We start from the raw sequence: 22,894 nt of genomic DNA on the forward strand, positions 1-22,894 counted from the left end.
CACGTGAGAGGAGGCAATGTCTCCATCGCGCTATGATTGGATGTAATTGGTTATGATTGGATATGATTGGTTTGTGTGATAAATCCCGCCTCTTGTTGACGTGCGCGTTCCGCGCTCAGTTTGAATGAACAAATGATGGCATCAATGGGAAGACTAATTGAAAAGTAAGTACAGATCACCCAGTTAGCCGCTTTATGTCACATCAAAACCAAACCTAAAAAATGGACTGAAAACATGTTGACTGCAGGGGTTTTTAGTGCAATCAGCTTGGTGAAATTAAAAATACATCTTCGTGTCTGTGACAGACGGTGTTTACGGAGCATGACTGATGATCCAAAATAGCCTAAGTTGACTATTAAAAAGAAAAACATCAATACACAAATAAAATATATTGTTTAAATTGTTACAGCCTTTAGTTATTATTTTGGAATTAATGTAGAAATGCTTAAAACATTAACTTGATAAGATTTACTTGGTTTTGATAGATAGAACATTTATTACAATACATTGTTAATGTAAAATTACAAAATAGAATTGTCTTTGGTTTCTTTTTTTCTTTTTTGATGTAATTTAATGTTCATTTAACAAGGAAGATGTGTCAATGTTAAGAGTAATGCACATGAATTTACATTTGATTCATAAAAAATTAAAAAATGTGCCTCCTCATTTCAGAACACAATATATATACATATACAAATGCTGTTTAAAAGAGTTTTATCACTTTCTGTGTCAGATCAGATCAGTGTTATTTTAGTATTATTTGTGTACTTTTATAGTTATTAATATTTTGAATTAACTTTTATTTTTACATTTTCAGTATTCATTGTAATTTTTGTTTGTTTTAGTAATTTTATGTTGTTTTATAATTTTTATTAGTTTTTGTTTTTTATATTTTTTTATTTAGCTTTAATTTAGTTTTTGTTTGAGTTATTTTATACTCTTTATGAATCAAATCCATCAACATTTCTAATTTTAATTTTTTTAAGTTTATCTAATTATTATTTTATTTTATTTTTAATTGCTGCTTTATTTCAGTGACCAAAAATGATTTTTAATATTTTTGGTTTTACTTAACAGTAACAACACTGGATCAGATACATCCATGTTACATCATGTGCCTCATTCCTCTGTTAGGTATGTTACCTGTAGTCTCCACTCGGCCGCTCTCCAACTTTGAACTGACCCTGAGTCCAGACGGCACACGTGTAGGAAACCATCGCTGCTCGAACCTGCTGGACTACACAGAGGTGCGGACACGCTACGGTTTCATCACCGACGCCACCCGCAATCCAGATGCCATCGGCGGGTCTGCGCCCTACCAGTATAGCACGACCCTCAGGGGCCAAAACACCCTACGATTCTACCGAAACCTGCATCTGGAGGCGTGCTTGTGGGAGTTTGTCAGCTACTATGACATGTCTGAACTGCTCAACGATTGTGGAGGGACCATCGGGACTGATGGACAGGTGAGGAAAAAGTTTGTTTTCTAATTTAATTTCATCATGCCTTTAGCATCAGGCAAATAAAAAGTTATATACACTACCGTTCAAAAGTGTGTGTGTGTTTTAAAGAAATTTACTTTTATTCAACAAGGATGCATTAAATTGATCAAATTGACAGTAAAGACATAAAGATTTCTATTTCAAATAAATGCTGTTCTTCTTCTATTCATCAAAGAATTCTGAAGAAAATAGCAGTTTCCACAAAAATATTAAAGGGATAGTTCACCCAAAAATTTAAATTTTGTCATTACTTAATCACCCTCAAGTTGTTCCAAACCTGTAAGAGTTTCTTTCTTCTGTTGAACACAAAAGAAGATATTTTAAAGAATGTTTGTAACCAAACAGATGACGATAGCCATTGACTTCCATAGTAGGAAAAAAAAAAAATACTATGGAAGTCAATGGCTACCGTCAACTGTTTGGTTACAAACATTCTTTAAAATATCTTATAACAGAAGAAAGAAACTCTTACAGGTTTGGAACAACAAGAGGGTGAGTAAATGATGACAAAATTTTCATTGAACTAACCCTTTAACTGTTTTAAACATTGATAACAGTAAGAAATGTTACTTGTGCAGCAAATCAGCATATTAGAATGATTTCTAAAGGATCACGTGACACCGAAGACTGATGCAAAAGAGACCTCTTTCAAAAACTTGAAAAAATCTTTTGAACGGTAGTGTAAGAACGTGTTTTGTGCCCTTAAAAGCGGCTAACATGTCTCTGTCTCTGTTTTGTTTCAGTGTCAATTCAGGAATGTATTTAATGCATTTCAAGGTTTAGACTCCTGCTCTTGATATATGGATATCCAGTCTTTGCCAAACATATTAAAGGAAAGAATTATTTCACAGTTGTGAGATCACATCAATCCATTATGCTGTGGCTAACCATTTTAGCTTACTGGAAAAGGCACTTGCTTTATGTACCTCTAGTTTAAGCAGTCCATTATTTGTCTTTCACCCACAATGAGTCAAAACTGACCTTTAGATCATAAAAAGCTTCTCTTTTTTTCTGTTCTTCCCTTTAAACAGCTAGCTAGACAAGGGTAGCCCTTAAAACAAGCTTTAGACAACTGTTTACATGCCTGTTTAAGCCAGTCGTTCATCTTCACCATGGACACAGGCTCTGTTGGTTTACTCTGCAGTAAATTAAAGTGGGCTAGTGTCATTAAACAGGGATGGATGGGTGTACAGGCCACATTCAAGTTCAGTGAAGTCGATCTGTGAAGATATCCAAAACACTTTCTTGGAGAGTTAGCAGTTAGCAGACTAGGATGCAGTACTTTCATAGCTAAAGTACTTTTAATTTAAGAGTTTAAGAAGAATTAAAAGAATTTTAAGATTAACTTTTTTGGTTAAATTTTTCTATTAAAAGTTTGTGATTCTGACTGTTAATGTAATTTTGTGAGTTTAAAGTTATTATTTCAATTCATTAGTAATTTCTTTCTAGGGTAAACTGAGTGAGGCTTGCAGAGTTAACTTAAAGCAAAAACAACAGCACCGTCTACTGGTGGCACATACACATGACATGTATATACATAAAGCCATGCCAAAAGCCTTTTGCTTCCATTAACATAATTAAGATTTTTATTTGACACCCAAGGTATATGTATAATAATTAGAAGTATAATTCTCCTGTCCTTTGAGACAGTTTACCCAGAACACAGAACGATCCTATAATGTTGTCATAACGTTCTAAGAATGTTCTCTGTAGGTTCTTTTTTGTATCTAAAAACTAATCTTTTAAGAATTTTTTTTGTGACAACCTTTAGAGAACTTTCTCTAATGGTTATTTTTACAGTAGGTTTTATTTTTATAACCATAAATTAACCATCGGTTTTTTTTTTTTTTTTTTTGTGACAACATAAAGAGAACCTATACAGAACATTCTCTAATGGTTATTTTTGGGTTTTGTTTTTATAACCATAAACAAACCTTCCCATAACGCTGCAGGCAGGTTTTTTGTGACAATCTAAAGAGAACCTTCATGGATCTTTAAAAGTTATTTTTATAATCAAAAGTTAATGGTGCAGTGTGTAAATTTTAGTGGCATCTAGCGGTGAGGTTGCGAATGGCAATTTAGAGAAGCTACGGTGGCCAACACAGGACAAAGATGTCGTCTACAGCAGACAGTAGTCAGTCAAGCAAACGCGCTCTGTAGAGCAGTTTGTCCATTTAGGGCTACTGTAGAAACATGTCGCCACATAATGGCGACTTGACATGGAGGGGGGACCCGCGGTGTATGTGATAGAAATGTCTCATTCTAAGGTAATAAAAACATAACGGTTCATTATGTAAGGTCCTTATACACCACTGAAAACATACATATATATATATATATATATATATATATACAGGGTTGGGGAGTAACGGAATACATGTAACAGCGTTACATAATCAGGATACAAAAATCCAGTAACTGTAATTCGTTACAGTTACGTCAAAAAATGTAGTAATCAGATTACAGTTACATTTTGAAAAAAGGGGGGATACTATCAGGATTACAATCGTTTCATTTAAAACTAAATAAATCATTATTTTGCCATAATATCACATATTAAGCGCTGCTTGATTATAAAGTAGCCTATTTCCTTGTTCTGTTGCCATTGATGACTTACATGAGCCTCCCGCTGGTGCATGCGCAAATAACACCCGTCTCCTCAGACACAGATTAAATCACTGCTATTTTGTTTTCAAAGAAACAAAGTACGAAACCAGTACGAAAACACTTTCTTTATCAAACGACTAAAAAATTATCTGTAATACCATACTGTAGCCACTAGATGTCCGAATAGCCCTTTACGTATATATTCAGGGCTGTGTAATCCGAAGTTGTGGAAATGAGACATTAGTTTTAATAGGTTTTAAAAGTAACCAAAATACTAAACATTAAAATTAAAGCAGAACAAACATAAACAGAAATGTTTGATCCGAGCTTGTTCAGTTTGGTTATGATCTGATGTGACTTTTATATTTTTAAGCTCTAAACAACAACAGCGATAATAATATTGCAATAGATAATTTATCAGATTTATAAAATATTTTTATTGTTGAGACCCATTCAAAAGTATGGAACGTATAACATTTAAAAACTTGCAGAAATTGAGAAGAAATTATTAAAATTAAATTTAAAAATGAAATTTATTTATAGTAAAGTAAATAGTAAAATTTCTCTTTCTTTCTTTCTTTTTTTCTCTATATATATGACATTGAAGTAATCCAGAAGTAATCAGATTACATTACTTTCATATTGTGGTACTTGGATTACATTACTGAATACTTTTTTAATGAAGTAATTTGTAACTGTAATGGAATACATTTTTAAAGTAACCCTCCCAAGCCTGTGTGTATATATATATATATATATATATATATATATATACACACACACATTATATTGCATTTCTGTCAATAGATCCTCCTAAAATTTACACATTGCACCTATAACCAAACCTAAACCTTCTCCAATCATAAAGGCAATGTTCTATTTACGTAAAAAGAAAACTTTCCTTACTAATTAACAGAGTATGTTAGGATGTTCATTCTGGGTTGGTTCCAGGTAGGTTCCAAAAATTGTTAGCTGGGTAGTTACTACAGAATTTATCTTTCTGTCCTGTGTAGGTGCTGAACCTGGTGCAGTCTTATGTGACCCTGCGTGTGCCCCTGCACGTGTCATATGTGTTCCATTCACCCGTCGGTGCTGGTGGCTGGCAGCACTTTGACCTGCAGTCTGAGCTGCGTCTCACTTTTGTTTATGATACTGCCATCTTGTGGAGAGATGGCATTGGTAGTCCTCCAGAAGCTGAATTACAAGGCAAGACAGAACGTTTTTCCTTTATCTGACAGTGTAATGAATTTTTTTAGACCATTTCATATTGTTTTTGCATCGTATTTACAGTATTGTTCAAAAGTTTGGTGCAGGTAGGATTTTTTTGAAAAGTCTCATGCATTTATTTGATCAAATTTACAGTGAAACAATAATATTGTGATATATTATTGCAATTTAAAATAACTGTTCACTATTTAAAAACATAAAAATAAAATGTAATTTATTACTGTGATGCAAAGCTGAATTTTCAGCATCATTTTCCAGTCCTCAGAGTCACATGATCCTTCAGAAATCATTCTAATATGCTGACTTAGTGCACAAGTAACAGTTATGTTGAAAACTTTGATAAATAGAAAATTCAAATATTGAATTTCCTTCAAAAAATCTTACTGATCCCAAACTTTTGAACAGTAGCGTATATGGATTTCTTCATTTTGTGGAATTTATTTTTAGGGGCCCTCTATCCTACAAGCATGCGTATAAACGAACAAGGCCGTTTGGTTGTCAACTTCCGTACAGAAGCACGTTTTCGGGGGCTCTTTGTCACTGCACATTCAGGTGTGTTATTACACATATTAAATATACTACAGGTTGGTACCTTTATTATTTCATCTGGTTCTAATAATTGTTTTTCATTTGCTTTTTTGGCTCACAGCTTCATGAGAGCAATTCTAGAATTGGATGAAACTCACAAAACTGTCACTAGTCATATTTCAATCAAAAAGAAAAAGAAACAAGAAATTATATTTTGAATATAGAAAATTATGCTTATTTTGGGAACCAGCTATTATTATAACTGTATTCTTATAACTGTAATTAAATTAAAACAATATTGTAAAGTACCTTTGTAAAAGGGGGTGAATTATGAGACCTTTCTTGTGAAATTTGTCTATTTAATGGGTCAATTTACTGAAACTTGTAATGATGAGGCAGTGTCATGTGATCTTACTTGCATCCAGTCAGAATAATAACATTTCTGTCAACACAGCCTCTCTTATGACTTCCATGGTCATGTGTGTGGACCACCCTGGGCTGACCTTTAACCTTAGCTTGGTGAGAAGTGAGCCAACATACAACCAGCCAATGCAGCAATGGACCTTCATCTCTGACTTTGCAGTAAGTCTTTAGGGTGTCTGGATGCAGCTGTAAAAATGACATTTTTCTGCATTCAAAGCAAAATCTGCTCATGATACTATATGTTCATGTTTGCATTTGACATTATTGGGTTCTTTACTGTCTCTCCTGAAATATGTTGAAATATTTTCCTCCAGGTGAGGGATTACTCAGGAACTTACACGGTGAAACTGGTTCCCTGCACGGCTCCTCCCAGTGTCGAGTACAGCTTCCGTCCTGTGTGCCACCCCAGAGAGCCAATCACCTTTGATCTGGACATACGCTTCCAACAGGTCATTACTGAATCACAAGCACGCATTAAAGGGTTCACGCCAGTGGCTGTATAGCCAAGCTCAGAGTTTTCCTGTGTGTGTCTGGGGCGCTCGAAGCAGGGATCACATCATACATCAGTGTTTCCCAGCCTTTTTCTTGCCACGGCACAGTTTTGATAAGTAAAAAATCCCACAGCACACCACTATGCACTAAAACATCAAAATTGCACAAACATACATTGCTTCAAGTGGCATATTAAAACTGGATATTATATTAAAAGTAGTAGTCACATTTAATGTAAAACTGTAGCTTAAAAGGATAGTTCACCGAAAAATGAAGGACTAAGGATATTTTTTAAATATATCTCCGATTGTGTTCGTCTGAAAGAAGACAGTCATATACACCTAGGATGGCTTGAGGGTGAGTAAATCATGGGATAATTTTCATTTTTGGATGAACTATCCCTTTAAGCCCGGAAGAAACACAATAAGGTCATATATAGGTAGCTAAATTATGTTGTTGGTGATGATGATAAAAAAACAAATTTACATATCGTCGCTGTTGGGCGGAAACCACGTATTTTTTATATAATTAAACATCATGTCATCAAAGTTGGTATTGTGGCTTTATATATGTCATACACGAGCATGTGTCATTATAATATTAACATTTTATGAAAATCAAGCTCAGATGTAGATGCGAGGTTTTTGACCCGCAAATTACATATTTTGTCTGAATAGCCGCATCTGAGACAGTAAGTGCATCGCATTATACTTTTTTCATCAACTTACAGGTTATAAGGTTTATTGTAGCTATATGAGCGCTCCGTTTTTCTTGTTGCTGAATACATTTGGACAAAATCTCATGATATAGTAGATGAAGCAGGATATTTAAAACATTAGCATACTGGCTACAGCTAGACGGGAAATAAGACTCTTCTCCGCTTTTCAAATACATAAAACATTAGCCTGTATAGACATATTGTTTCTTGAGCAAAGAAAATGCTGTCCTTATTTTTCAAACATCAGTTCTTTATTTACTTTTGCATTGCAAACAAGCAGAGATCTCCAAACTGTGTGCGGCACTTCATTCACGATAGAGGCGGGCGGATTTATGAGGTTTGACTGACAGTTTGAGGAGCCTTTGGAGTTACGGGGTTTTGTCACATGCTCTTTTAAATCCTTTTCATTGGTAAAAATTTTTAAACCCCACATACAGGTGTAAAGGGTGACTAATAGCATTAATTTTTAAAAAATAAAATAAAACAAAAATGACGAAATATAGAGATGGTTTCCACCTGACAATGACAATATATTCTTAACTGTATAGCATTTATTTAATTTAATTTATTTATTTTTTGGCATTTGGTCATTTTCCACGGTACACTTGACAACCTGTCACGGCACAATAGTGTGCTGCGACACAGTGGTTGGGAAGCACTGTCATACATACCTCTTTGCAAAGCCTGCGTTACAGTGTGACAGGTTTACAAAACAATCCATTCTGAAATGTACCGGACTGATCTATTTTATTTTAACATTAAGCAGAGCTGCATGATAGTCCACAGCCAGGAACAGCACAATGTTTGGCAGACTTCCCATATCTTCCTTCATGTTATTTCAAATTGCTGAACATTAAATACTGAAATTAGTGGAGTATATTAAATATAAAGTTCTTGCACATGTACACCACCAAACAGAAGTTTGTGGTCTGTAAGTTTTTAGTTTTTAGAAGAAGTCTCTTCTGCTCACCTGGGCTGTATTTATTTGATTAAAATACAGTAAAAACAGTAATATTGTGAAATATTTTTACAATTTAAAATAATTGTTTTCTATTTTAATATTCCTGTGATGGCAAAGCTGTATTTTCAGCATCATTACGCCAGTCTTCAGTGTCACATGATCCTTCAGAAATCATTCTGCAAATTTAATATGCTGATTTTTGGCTCAAGAAACTTTTTTTTTTTTTTTTTTTTCAATCAATGTTGAAAACAAGTGCTGCTTAATATTCTTTGGTGAATATAAAGTTCAAAAGAAGCATGTCTTTACTGTCAATTTGATCAATTGAATGAATCCTTGCGTTCTCTCTCTCTCTCTCTCTCTCTCTCTATATATATATATATATATATATATATATATAGCAAGGATTCATTCAATTAATGGTTGGGGCAGTCGAGGCACCTTCGTAGCACCTAACCCCCCAAAATGGCTGCCCACTGCTCCAGGTGTGTGTGTCTATGGTTTGCATTGTGTGTGTGTGTGTGTGTGTGTTCACTACTCACTACTCCTAATGTGTGTGCACTAACTTGGATGGGTTAAATGCAGAGTATGGGTTACCACACCTGGCCTTCACATGTCACTTTCACTTTCATATATACAGGTGCTGGTCATATAATTAGAATATCATCAAAAAGTTGATTTATTTCAGTAATTCCGTTCAAAAAGTGAAACTTGTATATTATATTCATTCATTACACACAGACTGATATATTTCAAATGTTTATTTCTTTTAATTTTGTTGATTATAACTGACAACTAAGGAAAATCCCAAATTCAGTATCTCAGAAAATTAGAATATTACTTAAGACCAATACAAAGAAAGGATTTTTAGAAATCTTGGCCAACTGAAAAGTATGAACATGAAAAGTATGAGCATGTACAGCACTCAATACTTAGTTGGGGCTCCTTTTGCCTGAATTACTGAAGCAATGCGGCGTGGCATGGAGTCGATCAGTCTGTGGCACTACTCAGGTGTTATAAGAGCCCAGGTTGCTCTGATAGTGGCCTTCAGCTCTTCTGCATTGTTGGGTCTGGCATATCGCATCTTCCTCTTCACAATACCCCATAGATTTTCTATGGGGTTAAGGTCAGGCGAGTTTGCTGGCCAATTAAGAACAGGGATACCATGGTCCTTAAACCAGGTACTGGTAGCTTTGGCACTGTGCCAAGTCCTGTTGGAAAATGAAATCTGCATCTCCATAAAGTTGGTCAGCAGCAGGAAGCATGAAGTGCTCTAAAACTTCCTGGTATACGACTGCGTTGACCTTGGACCTCAGAAAACACAGTGGACCAACACCAGCAGATGACATGGCACCCCAAACCATCACTGACTGTGGAAACTTTACACTGGACCTCAAGCAACGTGGATTGTGTGCCTCTCCTCTCTTCCTCCAGACTCTGGGACCCTGATTTCCAAAGGAAATGCAAAATTTACTTTCATCAGAGAACATAACTTTGGACCACTCAGCAGCAGTCCAGTCCTTTTTGTCTTTAGCCCAGGCGAGACGCTTCTGACGCTGTCTGTTGTTCAAGAGTGGCTTGACACAAGGAATGCGACAGCTGAAACCCATGTCTTGCATACGTCTGTGCGTAGTGGTTCTTGAAGCACTGACTCCAGCTGCAGTCCACTCTTTGTGAATCTCCCCCACATTTTTGAATGGGTTTTGTTTCACAATCCTCTCCAGGGTCCGGTTATCCCTATTGCTTGTACACTTTTTTCTACCACATCTTTTCCTTCCCTTCGCCTCTCTATTAATGTGCTTGGACGTAGAGCTCTGTGAACAGCCAGCCTCTTTTGCAATGACCTTTTGTGTCTTGCCCTCCTTGTGCAAGGTGTCAATGGTCGTCTTTTGGACAACTGTCAAGTCAGCAGTCTTCCCCATGATTGTGTAGCCTACAGAACTAGACTGAGAGACCATTTAAAGGCCTTTGCAGGTGTTTTGAGTTAATTAGTTGATTAGAGTGTGGCACCAGGTGTCTTCAATATTGAACCTTTTCACAATATTGTAATTTTCTGAGATACTGAATTTGGGATTTTCCTTAGTTGTAAGTTATAATCATCAAAATTAAAAGAAATAAACATTTGAATTATATAAGTCTGTGTGTAATGAATGAATATAATATACAAGTTTCACTTTTTGAATGGAATTAGTGAAATAAATCAACTTTTTATGATATTCTAATTATATGACCAGCACCTGTATACAGTTGTGTTCAAATAAATAGCAGTGCATAAATAAAAGTGAATAAAGTGCAAATATTTTTAATAGCTTTTATTTCCATATTTCAAATGTACTAGAAAAACATTACACATTAACAAATTTGATCAAGTCTGCGTTACTCTTTTACAGGAAGCAAAGAAAAGGAATATCAATCAATCGACATTTTTCACTCCAAACTCTAATTTTTTTAAGATTAAACTTCACTTTAAATATTTAGTTGCATAACCATTGTTTTTGATAACTGCTGCACATCTGTGTTGCATCGAATCTGGCACCTAGAAACAGGTATTTCAGACCAGGATGAACAGAATACATTCCACAGTTCCTGTGAATTTTTCGTTTTTGCTTCGATTGTTAATTCTGTCATTATCAGTTACTGTCAGTTACTGACCCTCATGACTTTCATTCATCTTCGCAGCGCAAATGAAGATCTTTTTGATGAAATCTGAGAGCTTTCAGTCCCTCCTTTGACAGCTACATAACTACCACTTTGACGCTTCAAAAAGTTCATAAAGAGATCGTAATCCATATGAATAGGGCGGTTTAGTCCAAATTTTCTGAAGAGACTCGATTGCTTTATATGATGAACAGATTGAATTTAAGCTTTTAGGATGTTTCCTGTCAGATATCAAATAGATGTTTAGAAAATGTCTTTACGATGTTTATGACATAGAATGTATGTAAAACTGACATCTTAAAGACATCTATCATGTTTGTAACAGCAGATACTTTCCAGATGAAGTTATCTTTAATAGTCATCTTGCAGAAGTATGTGTGCTATCTGGGTATCTTTGTAGTTGACTTGTATGATTACAAAGTAGTTTGTCAGGTCTTTTTAGGTAAATGGAAAACCTGCCGAAAAAGGTTACACATTATTAAGCAAGTCACAGTTCTCATGCAATTTGGGGAGGAAGAAATGTCGAAAAGCAAAATGTCTTTTAAAAGGCAAATATTAGAAAACAACTAATATTTTGCGAAAACTGAATAGAAATTATCAGACTGTCAAAAGATACGTGAGTGATTTAGAGCACAGAAGAACTCGGTCAGATAAAAGCTTAAGAAAAATTTCTCTCAAACAAATTAATTGTATTAAAGGGCAGCTATAAAAAAGCCACTGTTGAGCAGCAGATATTTGAAGCTGCTGAAATCATTGGAGTCTTCTCCATGCAGGCTGGCAGCTATGCATAAAGTTGCATTTCAGCCACCTCTAACCAAAGCTCACAAAGAAAACTACTTGTACTATAGTCAACAATGTACCTTTAATTAAACCAATCAAGCACTTCAGTTTTTAGGGCAAGAGCTACATGCCACAAGTTTAATGGTCATTCAAAATAGAAAGGAGGCATGTGTGCTCTCATAAATGGCACTTGTTGTGGGAATGTACTATTTTTGTATATCTCTATTTTATATTTCTGTATCTTACTAAAGGGCTAGGGTCCCTATTCAGACAACGCAGTTTGCAAGACCTGTTTCCTGTTTTGCTGTCAGAGGTGAAAACTAGTGACTGGAAAAAAAGAACTGTCTGCTTGCATAACACCCACCTACTACAGAAAGATTCCAAGAAGGCAAAGACCGGTTTTCCCGGGCTACCTTGAAAGAGCGAACTCGGAAGGACACCAAGATACAGAACATGTTCTTGTGAGAATTAAGATGTGCTGTGACCTTGTTGCTCAACTGACCGTCCCAGCATATTATAAGTAGCGTCCAGTGCAGAATAAATACAACATAGCATCACAAACAAATGTCATAACCTATTAAAACATTTATATTATATAGACATTTATTTTCATATAATTTTATAGCATTTTATTTTACCGCTTGTATTTGTGAAAATGAGTATGTATGTTTAATGTTACCTATGCTTTGTCAATGTTAAGATTCTTTTTAATATGCCAATAAATCAAGGTCACATCCGGGTACTTTCATGTGCCCTCTGTACTTGCATTCTTGAGTATTGAAAATTTGATGGTTGATGATTAGGTAGTACAAGAACACAAGGATGCAAGATCGCTTAAAGGGATAGTTCACCCAAAAATGAACATTTATACAGGTTCCAAACCTGTATGAATTTCTTTCCTCTGCTGAACACAAAGTAAGATATTTTGAAGAATATTGGTAACCAAACAGTTGATGGGCCCCCACTGACTTCAGTAGTATGGAAAAAAAATACTGTGGAAGTCAATGGGGCCCATCAGCTATTTGGTAACCAACATTCTTCAAAATATCTTACTTTGTGTTCAGCAGAGGAAAGAAATTCATACAGACTTGAGGGTGAGTGAACTATCCCTTTAAGAACGTATATGAAGAAATGCCATTCTCATCGTCTTCTGCTCTTCTTCTTCCACGCTGCTGATTGACAGTAAAAAAACATATTCTCCACCTCTGTCTCCTGTCTCTTACTTCAAACTGGTCCAACAGGATCAAGTCATAAGTGAAATTCAAGTCATATTTGCAATTTGTGTTCAATAAATGGTCTTTTTTGACTTGGGGGGGATGTTTTGAGTTCTGGTATTTACAGTAATTTTTCATGGTACATCAAACTTCATTTCAAAATCGAGGGAACTTTTAATTATATAATAATAATAATATAATCTGCATGTTGTTCCCTTTAGGTGAGTGATCCAGTTTCAGCAGAGTTCAGTCTTAACACACAGATGCTCCTGCTTTCAAAGAGGACTCTCTGGTTGTCAGACGGCTCCATGGGCTTTGGACAGGAGAGTGATATATCTTTCTCAGAGGGTAAAATGCTAAAAACAACACTTTATTCATATGTGATTTGATCCTGTGACCACAAATAAAGATGTATGACACCTTTCACTAATTCAGGACTGTTGCTTTTCTCTAGGAGATGTCATCTATGGCCGTGTAATGGTAGATCCTGTCCAGAATCTTGGAGACTCGTTCATCTGTAACATCGAGAAGGTGTTCCTGTGCACAGGAGCGGATGGATACATCCCAAAGTACAACCCTGACAACTTTGAGTACGGCTGCCTAGCTGATTCACCGTCTCTTTTGTACCGATTCAAGATTATTGTAAGTATAGACACTGTTTAATAAAGCCCAAACTTTGCATAAACAGTTGGCATTTTAGATTAGAAATCCAATAATATGGATACAATTCTTTTTAAAAAGCAAAGGCAAAAAAAAACCATTTTATTTCAGTTATTATATTTCAATTACCATAAATGTTGTTTAACTCTTCCCCACACATCGAGTCCATCAATACCACCAAAGCTTCACAGTCCTATACCTTTTCCTTGGTTGACATTACATTCTGTAATGTTAGGCAGGTTTAATTTTTATGCTGTTTAAAGGATTAGTTCACTGTCAAATGAAAATTACCCCAGTGGGGGTTAATAAAGTCCTTCAGAAGCGAAACGATGCGTTTGTGTAAAAAAAAAAAAAAAAAAAGAAAAATCCATATTTAACAAGTTATGAAGTAAAATATCTAGCTTCCATGAGACCGCCTTCCATATTCAACATACAAAGAAAGTGTAAACTTGCATCGCGTCAGTTAAGCTTTTTCCGTAAGTTGAATAGGGAAGGCATAGGACGTAGTGTAAGCGTTGTGAACTGCGAGAGTTTTACACTTTCTTAGGAAGTTTAATATGGAAGGCGGTCTTGCAGAAGCTAGATATTTTACTTTATAACTTGTTAAATATGGATATTTTTTTACACAAATGCATCGCTTCGCTTCAGAAGAACTTTATTGACCCCCCCCGGAGCCGTGTTTATGATGGATGCACTTTCTTCAGCTCATACTGCTGCTTGTCTTCTTCACCTGTGTTTGGATCTGGAGCTTCTGTACTCTTTCAGAAGATGCATAATAGCGCCCCCTACCATAGAACACTGAAAACATGGATTGCCATTGAGTTGGATTGAGTTGAAATTCTATCAATTGCGGGGAAAGAGTTCATAGTTCTAGTTTTAATTAACTATACAACTGTTCAGGAATGATAATTATTCTTGAGAGCATGGAGAACAACCTTGCCTTTGTGCTGTTTTAGGATGATTTGACAGTATAACTTGCAAGTTTGAACTCATTCTGCTTTACAGGACAAAGCTCAGCCAGAGACTCAGGCGAGAACATTTGGTAGCATTAGTTTCAATGCTTTCCTCGCTGTAGACGATCCCCAAGCGCTGGCGCTGGTGAGGCAGCCGGGCTCTGATGGCTTTAGTATGGATTCCACAGCTTTGTTTCAGGTAAGAGGCACACAACATCCGGCACATTAAGAAACGCTGTGATCATGCTTGGATGCTAACCCTGTAACACTCCTCCCAGGTGTCGGCAGGAAGAGAGTGGTACATTCACACCATCTACACCGTCCGGTCCAGAGACAACGCAAACCGGGGCATTGGAAAAAGGAGCCTTGACTATCATTCTGTGACACATAGCCACTCGATTTCCAAAAGGTCAGCCAGCGGCGTTCCAGATTTGGCTCAGGATATTGGCGCAGAAAATAACCGTGGCACAAACATCTTGCATATAGCACTGGACCGCAGCACTCAAAAACAACCCAACCTTCACGAGGAATCCCAAGCGGAGGGTGTCATTCCCAGAGAACTGAATCACAGGGAATCTAGTGACGACCAGCTTTTCTTGATCATAGGAATCTTGGTAGGTCTTCTTTTCACCATCCTCCTTGTCGTTCTCGTCATTCTGGTGGTGCGATCTAGACGGGAGAAGAATGTCACTGATCCCCCCAAAGGCTCCAACAGCACAGAGCCCATGATGACGCAAGTCCTCGATAGCAACGACAGTTCAGAGGTTTGATTTTCTCAACAGTGGACCCTCCTATTCAAATCACTTTTTGTTTGCAAGTGTGCCTCTTGTTCATTTGCTTGGGCACGCAAAGACACATAGTGACTCGGAGTGGTTGCTCTCTACCTCTCCTCGGGATTTTGACGGTCCGAAAGTGTACTTGAAATTCAGAAGCACTTCTGTTGTCACTGCTTTAATAATTGTTTGAAGTCTGAATCTTTTGCAGAGGGAGTCTTGTATACTACTACTACTACTACTACTGTTACTAGTACTGCTTGATGACATTGATATTCATCCAAATGAAAGTTTTACTTTATACCCAAAGGTGCTAGATGAAAGAACGGTATTATGGGAAAGGATGATATTGTATAAATACAGGTTGTTTTCAGTCACTGATCATTTTTAATGGCTTGTTAGTATTATAAGGATGAATGAATTGTATTATACTGGATGGGTGATCCATCCATGACATAATTTTTTTTTTCATTTATGTTTTTTTTACTGCTATTGTTTCTACTTTGCTAAAGAAATATAGCCTACTGTAGTACAATAACTTAAGTAACATCAAACTAGTGGTTTTGCTATTATCAAGAACGAAATTGTTTTATTTTTGGCGAAACAAAAGCACATTAGTAGCCTATTCCTTTTCTGTATTTTACGTATTTATGGTCACTATCAAGTTTGCATGGTTTTATTTTTATTTTTCATCTACACTTACTGTGTAAAAATGTATCATAGTGTATTATAAGTCAGATAAAATGTTGGGGGAAATGATCAAATGATTTTGCCATGTAGCGTTTTTTTTACGTTACACAATAGACCTTATGCTGCCTTCATGTTCTATCGGAAATTTGATAATTCCCACTTCTGAAGTTGTGATTACGAGCTCATCGCATTCAAGTTGAAATGGGAGGGCGTTCATGTGCAATTTTTACCTTGGAAACTTGTATGTACGATCATTCCGAGAGCATGTGAAGGCAGCATTATTCACAGCAGTGCCATCTTTGATTTTTAACAACAATGAAATCAGGCTGTGAGGGATAGACATTCATCTCTTTAGTGGGTTATACTGTTGTTTAATGTGTTTTTTGGATTGTTCTGCGGACAAAACACTGCAAAATATCTTTCCAAGAAAATTATAAGTGATATAGGAGCTTTATACAGATTATCACTCACAGCCTCACTTTCATACCTGTCATGGCGCTGCTCTGAATAAGGTCTATCAGCCGTTACTAGTGTGACCACCTGGTTATTGCTCTGTTGCAGGACAGTATGTGATTTTGTGGGTGAGAGATAAATTTACTGCTATTATTTTATATATAAATATATTGACTTTTTTACATTAGAAAGCCTATTTGCCATCATGTTGGATATTAATGTTTTAAATCGCCAAATAAACTTGACTGGCTCTGTGACTGGCACTCAACTGACCCTTCGCAAAGACCTGGCCCCCTTTTAGTTACTTTGTATGACAAGCCATGGCGCTTTCAAGCCACACATCATGTTCTCACTGGGTTTCCATCCAAACGTGAAGTGAATCTTTTCAAAGTTTGCAAAAAAAAAAAAAAAAAAAACCACACACACAAATGCCCTTCAAGTTGTTCAATCAGATGACTGTGGTATTGGTAACTTAGTAACCAACATTAAATAAAACACAATCAGTGGAAACAGCCGATTAGTCACGTGGGTTTAATGTTCGCTACGTCAGAATTTATTCAGCAAATGCGTTTCCATCTCCCATTAGGCCGTGTGTCCACCAAAGCATTTTTTTTTTTCCAGCGGCTAGTGTACTTTTCAAATTGTTTTCAATGGGAGCGCCGTTTTTTAAATGCCAGGAATGTAACGAGCCACTGAGCGTCTTTTTCACGCTCAAGTGCTGAGCAGTCTGCGATTTTTTTTCTGGTCGCCTCGAGTTGAAGAGTGTTCAACTTTGAGTAAAACGCTGCGCTCATCACTGTCACTTTTTAGCCAGCTGTCCAATCAGAGTGGAGGAGGGGCGGGACAAATACAACACCAACCAACTGCCATATTCTGCTTGTACAGCGTCAACAGATAACAACAACAAGCAATAATAACGAAACAAAGTAATTTAAAACAAGAAGAAGAGACACGGTCACTTTATATGATGAACTGATTTTATTCACATATAAACACTGATCAGCGAACATAAACATAAGCTAAACTGAACTTGCTTGACGCGCGAGAACAAACCTCTTCCAGAAACTCAAACGTGCTGCGCAACACACGAGAATAAACCCCACTGGTTCTTGCGGAATCTCAAGTGTGCTGTATAACACATAAGAATAAACCTCATTGGTTTTCGCACATCAAGCAAGCATGCTTGAGCTTCCTTTTACCATAACTGATGTGTGCATTAAAGGGATATGTCACCCAAAAATGAAAATTTGATGTTTATCTGCTTACCCCCAGGGCATCCAAGATGTAGGTGACTTTGTTTCTTCAGTAGAACACAAATGATGATTTTTAACTCCAACCGTTGCAGTCCGTCAGTCGTATAATGCTTGTCAATGGGAACTCCATCTATATGAGTCAAAAAAACATGCACAAACAAATCCAAATTAAACCCTGCGGCTCGTGACGACACACTGATGTCCTAAGAGACGAAACGATCGGTTTGTGCGAGAAACGGAACAGTATTTATATCATTTTTTACCTCTAAAACACCACTATGTCCAACTGCCTTGCGCATCCGGTTGGTGAGGTCTGAACGCACTCTGACAACGGAAGTGACGTCTCACACTCATTGGAGTATAAGCGCGAGACATCACTTCCGGCATCAGAACGCGTTTTTAGACCTCACCAACCGGATGCGCAAGGCAGTTGGACATAGTGGTGTTTTAGAGGTAAAAAATGATATAAATACTGTTCGGTTTCTCGGCACAAACCGATCGTTTCGTGTCTTAGGACATCAGTGTGTCGTCACGAGCCGCAGGGTTTAATTTGTATTTGTCTGTGTCATGTTTTTTTGACTCTTATAGATGGAGTTACCATTGACAAGCATTATACGACTGACAGACCGCAACGGTTGGAGTTAAAAATCATCATTTGTGTTCTACTGAAGAAACAAAGTCACCTACATCTTGGATGCCCTGGGGGTAAGCAGATAAACATCAAATTTTCATTTTTGGGTGAACTATCCCTTTAATGAATATTTATATTTGAATAAAAGCCTAAATTAAATCTCTTCAGCATATAAAGCAATCATGTTGAAGCGTAAGTTGGAAAGGCAGTCTGTGGAAGGACAGGAAATTAATGTTCACCCTTTATACAAATATTAATAAACATTTGTTAAAGATTTTGTGAGCATATTGTGAAGTTATGCTTTCAATCATTTTTTTTTATTTGTGATAAGGCAATGAAATGTGCCAAATTGTGCAGGCATCATTTTTGGCCAGGCTGTCATACAAAGAAATTATGAACACATGCAAAAACAAGAGAGAAAAAAATGAAATGTTAATAACTGATTATGATGTAGTTAATGTATGTTTTTCCTGTGAGCATTTTTTTTCTTTTTTTGCATAGTAAAATAAAACCTGTAGCTGTAGTGCCTTTTTTTGCCATATATATATATATATATATATATATATATATTTAATATCAAATATTTTACTCATTTTTTTGATGGTTTAAGCAAACTTGTAGTGTCATTAAAAACAAATATCCCTGCTTACTGTGCACTGATGAGTCATCACTGGATCGCTGCTGCATTTTTCCAGTTGCCAAAAAAATGGCATTAATACTTTAATTTGTGCAGTTTGAAATTTCTTACAAGGTCAGTTACAAAAACAATACCTTGAGGATCAAGCCTCTTTTGTTTTATCAACTCCCTGTCATCATACTGTATAATATACACAATATACATTATATCTTCATTGGAATGTGTGGTCTCCTCCTCTCTGCTGCCATCTTGTTTGACTTTCTTCTTTCAGATGAATACAATCAGAATTATATTAAATAATGTCCAGCTTCCTAGCTTAGCTTTATAATGGCAGTGAATAGAGGATGAGATTTTGAAGCCCAAAAAAGTGCATCCATCCAAGTGCAATTTTTGGAGTTGGGAACAGAATGCTGCTGAAAACATTCTCAGAACATAAAAGATTTTTAGCTGGGCCAGCAGCCTGAAATTTTCTCATGGCTTTTGACATAGAATATTGTTTTGCAACAATGCTATTTTTGGTTAAATATGTGTAAAGGGCTGACAGAAGTGACTGACAAACAAACAGAAGAAAACTAGTCAGGCACGTCTGGTTGGAAGTTTGTATTCAGTGCCGCTCATGTGTACCTTGAGCACTATATTTTCATAACCTAATGTTATTTAAAGAATTATTGAGGAGTAAGGCAAAGTTCAAATTCATTCCATTATATGTTGAGACACAAAGAAATGAAGTGTTGTGCCACACAGGACTCCTGTCTCCTTCCACCCTGAAGGTCTATGTGGCTGCCATTGCGGTTCCACTGAAACTATTTCAGAGGCTCCCAGGGCATATGGCTTCCGCAGCGGCTGTCATACCGCTCGGGTTGCTTCATATGAGACCGCTTCAGCACTGGCTTCATGGCCTCATCCTAAGATGGGCATGGCAACACGGCATGCACCGAATGACCATCACTCCGGCCTGCCGCCAAATCTTCACCACGTGATTGGACCTCTCATTTCTACAGGCTGGTGTTCCTCTAGAACCAGTTTCCAGGAATGTTGTTGTCTCAACAGATGCCTCTGCCACAGGCTGGGGTGCCATGTGCAATGGACATGCTGCGTCAGGCTTCTGGACAGGACCCCGACTTCAGTGGCATGTCAATTGCCTCGAGTTGCTAGCAGTACGGCTTGCTCTGCACTGCTTCAGCTAATTTGGGAATGCTTCGGAGACACTCAGGTCGAACTGTTTGCCTCTCCAGACACTTCCCATTGCCAGTTGTTTTACTCCCTGACCGAGGGCACCCTTGGCACGGATGCTTTGACACACAGCTGGCCGAGGGGCCTACGCAAGTAAGCATTTCCCCCAGTGAGTCTTCTCACATAGACATTGTGCAAGATCAGGGAGGATGGCCAATTCCTCTGAGGAAAGACCTCCTTTCTCAGAGAGGGGGCACCCTTTGGCACCTGCGTCCCAATCTTTTGGGGGCGGGGGGCAGGTTGCATGTGTGGGTCCTGGATGGGATGCGGAAGGTTTAGGTACCTTGCCACCTCAGGTGGTAGCTACCATCACTTCGGCTAGAGCCTCGTCTACCAGGCAGGCCCTACACTTTGAAGTGGAACCTCTTCATCACTTGGTGTTCTTCTCGTCAGGAAGACCCCTGGAAATGCCTGATCGGGTCAGTGCTCTACTTCCTTCAAGAAGGGTTGGAACGAAGGCTGTCTGCTTCAACCCTGAAGGTTTATGTGGCTGCCATTGCGGCTCACCACAATCCTGTCGACAGTAAGTCTCTTGGGAAGCACAACCCGATCATCAGGTTCCTGGGAGGGGCCAGGAGGCTCCCGCTTCGCCCTCAACAAGTTCCCTCTTGGGACCTCACAGCTGTGTTATCCTCTGCAGAGAGTTCCCTTCGAGCCTTTGCTCTCAGTTGAGCTAAAATCTTCATCTTTAAAAACTGCTCCTGATGGCTTTGGCCTCAGTTAAGAGGGTCAGAGATCTGCAGGCATTTTCAGTTGAAGAAGCATGCCTGGAATTCGGGCCTGCCAACTCTCTCGTTATCTTGAGACCCCACCCTGGATACGTGTCCAAAGTTCCCACCACTCCCTTTAGAGATCAGGTGATGAACTTGCAAGCGCTGCCCTTGGAGGAGGCAGACCCAGCCCTGGCTCTGCTCTGTCCAGTACGTGTTCTCCGCACTTACGTAAACAGAATTCAGTGCTTCAGGACCTCAGACTAGAGACCTGTGTGGGACAGATTTTTCAGTCCCGGCCCGCCTGCTCCTGCAGGATTCTGTCCTGCTCCCGCAAAAAAAATGTTATATTGTCCCGCTCCCGCCAGCAGAGCGGAGCTCCTCAACCAGGAGTGTTGCTTTCTCCTGGGCGCTGGCGCATGGCGCCTCGCTAACAGGCTGACTTCTTTTACGGAGGCCAGCAGAAGGGAAAGGCTGTCTCCAAGCAGAGGTTATCCCACTGGACAGTGGATGCTATCGTCTTGGCTTACCAGGCTCAAGACCTGTCATTCCCCCTAGGGGTGAGAGCTCACTCAACCAGGAGTGTTGCTTCCTCCTGGGCGCTGGCGCATGGCGCCTCGCTAACAGACATTTGTAGACCTGTCATTCCCCCTAGGTGTGAGAGCTCACTCAGCCAGGAGTGTTGCTTCCTCCTGGGCGCTGGCGCATGGCGCCTTACTAACAGACATTTGTAGAGATGTGGACTGGGTGACACCTAACACATTTGCGAGATTCTATAATCTCCGTGTAGAGCCTGTGTCCTCCTGTATACTTGCCTCTTCGGGCCAGTAGGCAGAACCTCAGAAGTGACGTACATCAGAAGTGAACCGATGAATTGGGATATCGCCAGAGAGCCCTATCACCTCTGAGTGTAACTAAACAAGCCAATGGAATTGACGTGCAATATTCGCATAGCGCGCACCACCCCCGCAAGACGGGTATAAATATAGAAGCGGATGCAGTCACACTCTGTTTTTCGCTGAGGAGACAACTTGAGTCTGAACTACAGCGAAGGCACAGGAACTGTGGCGACGGGACGTACGTCTCCGTTCCCTCCTTCAGGGAACGAGGGTTACATACGTAACCTAGTTCCCTTTCAATCGGTCACGTTCGACGTATGTCAGAAGTGAACTGGCGAATTGGGATCCCAAATAAAACGCCACAGTTACTGAGCCCTTCCAACGCCCAGCATAAGCTCCAGCCACCCAGCGCACCTTGCAGCAGAGAAGGGGGTGAGCTTACACCGAAAGAGTCTACTGCTATTCTGCAAGACCCATTTAAGTAAGACTTAGACAACACTGGGGAAGCGAACCCATAGGGGACGCTGTGGAGGCCACAACCTACCCAGAGGGGGAGGTATTACGTGGAAATACACGTATGGACTGGTCGTGGGCAGTACGCATATGGAGTCCCTGGGATGGCTCCAGCCTGACTAGGGGGAGACTCATCTGACAGGTGACAGCAGAGCTGACTCTGCTAAGAGAAAGACACGGGCTTACCGAGGCGCTGTGCGCCAGCGCCCAGGAAGAGGCAACTCCTCTAGTGGAGTGAGCTCTTAACCCGAGCGGGCAAGGCACGCCTTGGGACTGATAAGCCAAGGCGATGGCATCCACTATCCAGTGGGCCATCCTCTGCTTGGAGACAGCCTTCCCCTTCTGCTGGCCTCTGTAACAGATGAAGAGCTGATCTGAGGTCCTAAAGCTTTGCATTCTATCCACGTACAGGCGCAGAGCGTGGACGGGACAGAGCAAAGCT

General features: G+C 38.7%; 1 protein-coding gene across 1 annotated transcript in view; it reads left to right on the forward strand.

Annotated features, from left to right (window-relative positions):
- frem2b (FRAS1 related extracellular matrix 2b) overlaps positions 1-16,893 on the forward strand; it is a 94,687-nt gene extending 77,794 nt beyond the window's left edge. The window contains exons 16-24 of the mRNA XM_051861236.1: positions 1,135-1,466; positions 5,123-5,315; positions 5,784-5,888; positions 6,319-6,446; positions 6,602-6,736; positions 13,329-13,455; positions 13,562-13,749; positions 14,773-14,919; positions 14,999-16,893. Of these exons, the coding sequence (XP_051717196.1) occupies positions 1,135-1,466; positions 5,123-5,315; positions 5,784-5,888; positions 6,319-6,446; positions 6,602-6,736; positions 13,329-13,455; positions 13,562-13,749; positions 14,773-14,919; positions 14,999-15,490 (1,847 nt within the window). The 3' untranslated portion in view covers positions 15,491-16,893. The remainder of the gene's footprint in view (positions 1-1,134; positions 1,467-5,122; positions 5,316-5,783; positions 5,889-6,318; positions 6,447-6,601; positions 6,737-13,328; positions 13,456-13,561; positions 13,750-14,772; positions 14,920-14,998) is intronic.
- The last annotated feature ends 6,001 nt before the right edge of the window (positions 16,894-22,894 follow it).

This window comes from Ctenopharyngodon idella, chromosome 15 (genome assembly GCF_019924925.1).
Source record: "Ctenopharyngodon idella isolate HZGC_01 chromosome 15, HZGC01, whole genome shotgun sequence".
In the NCBI taxonomy this organism is placed as follows: Eukaryota; Metazoa; Chordata; class Actinopteri; order Cypriniformes; family Xenocyprididae; genus Ctenopharyngodon; species Ctenopharyngodon idella.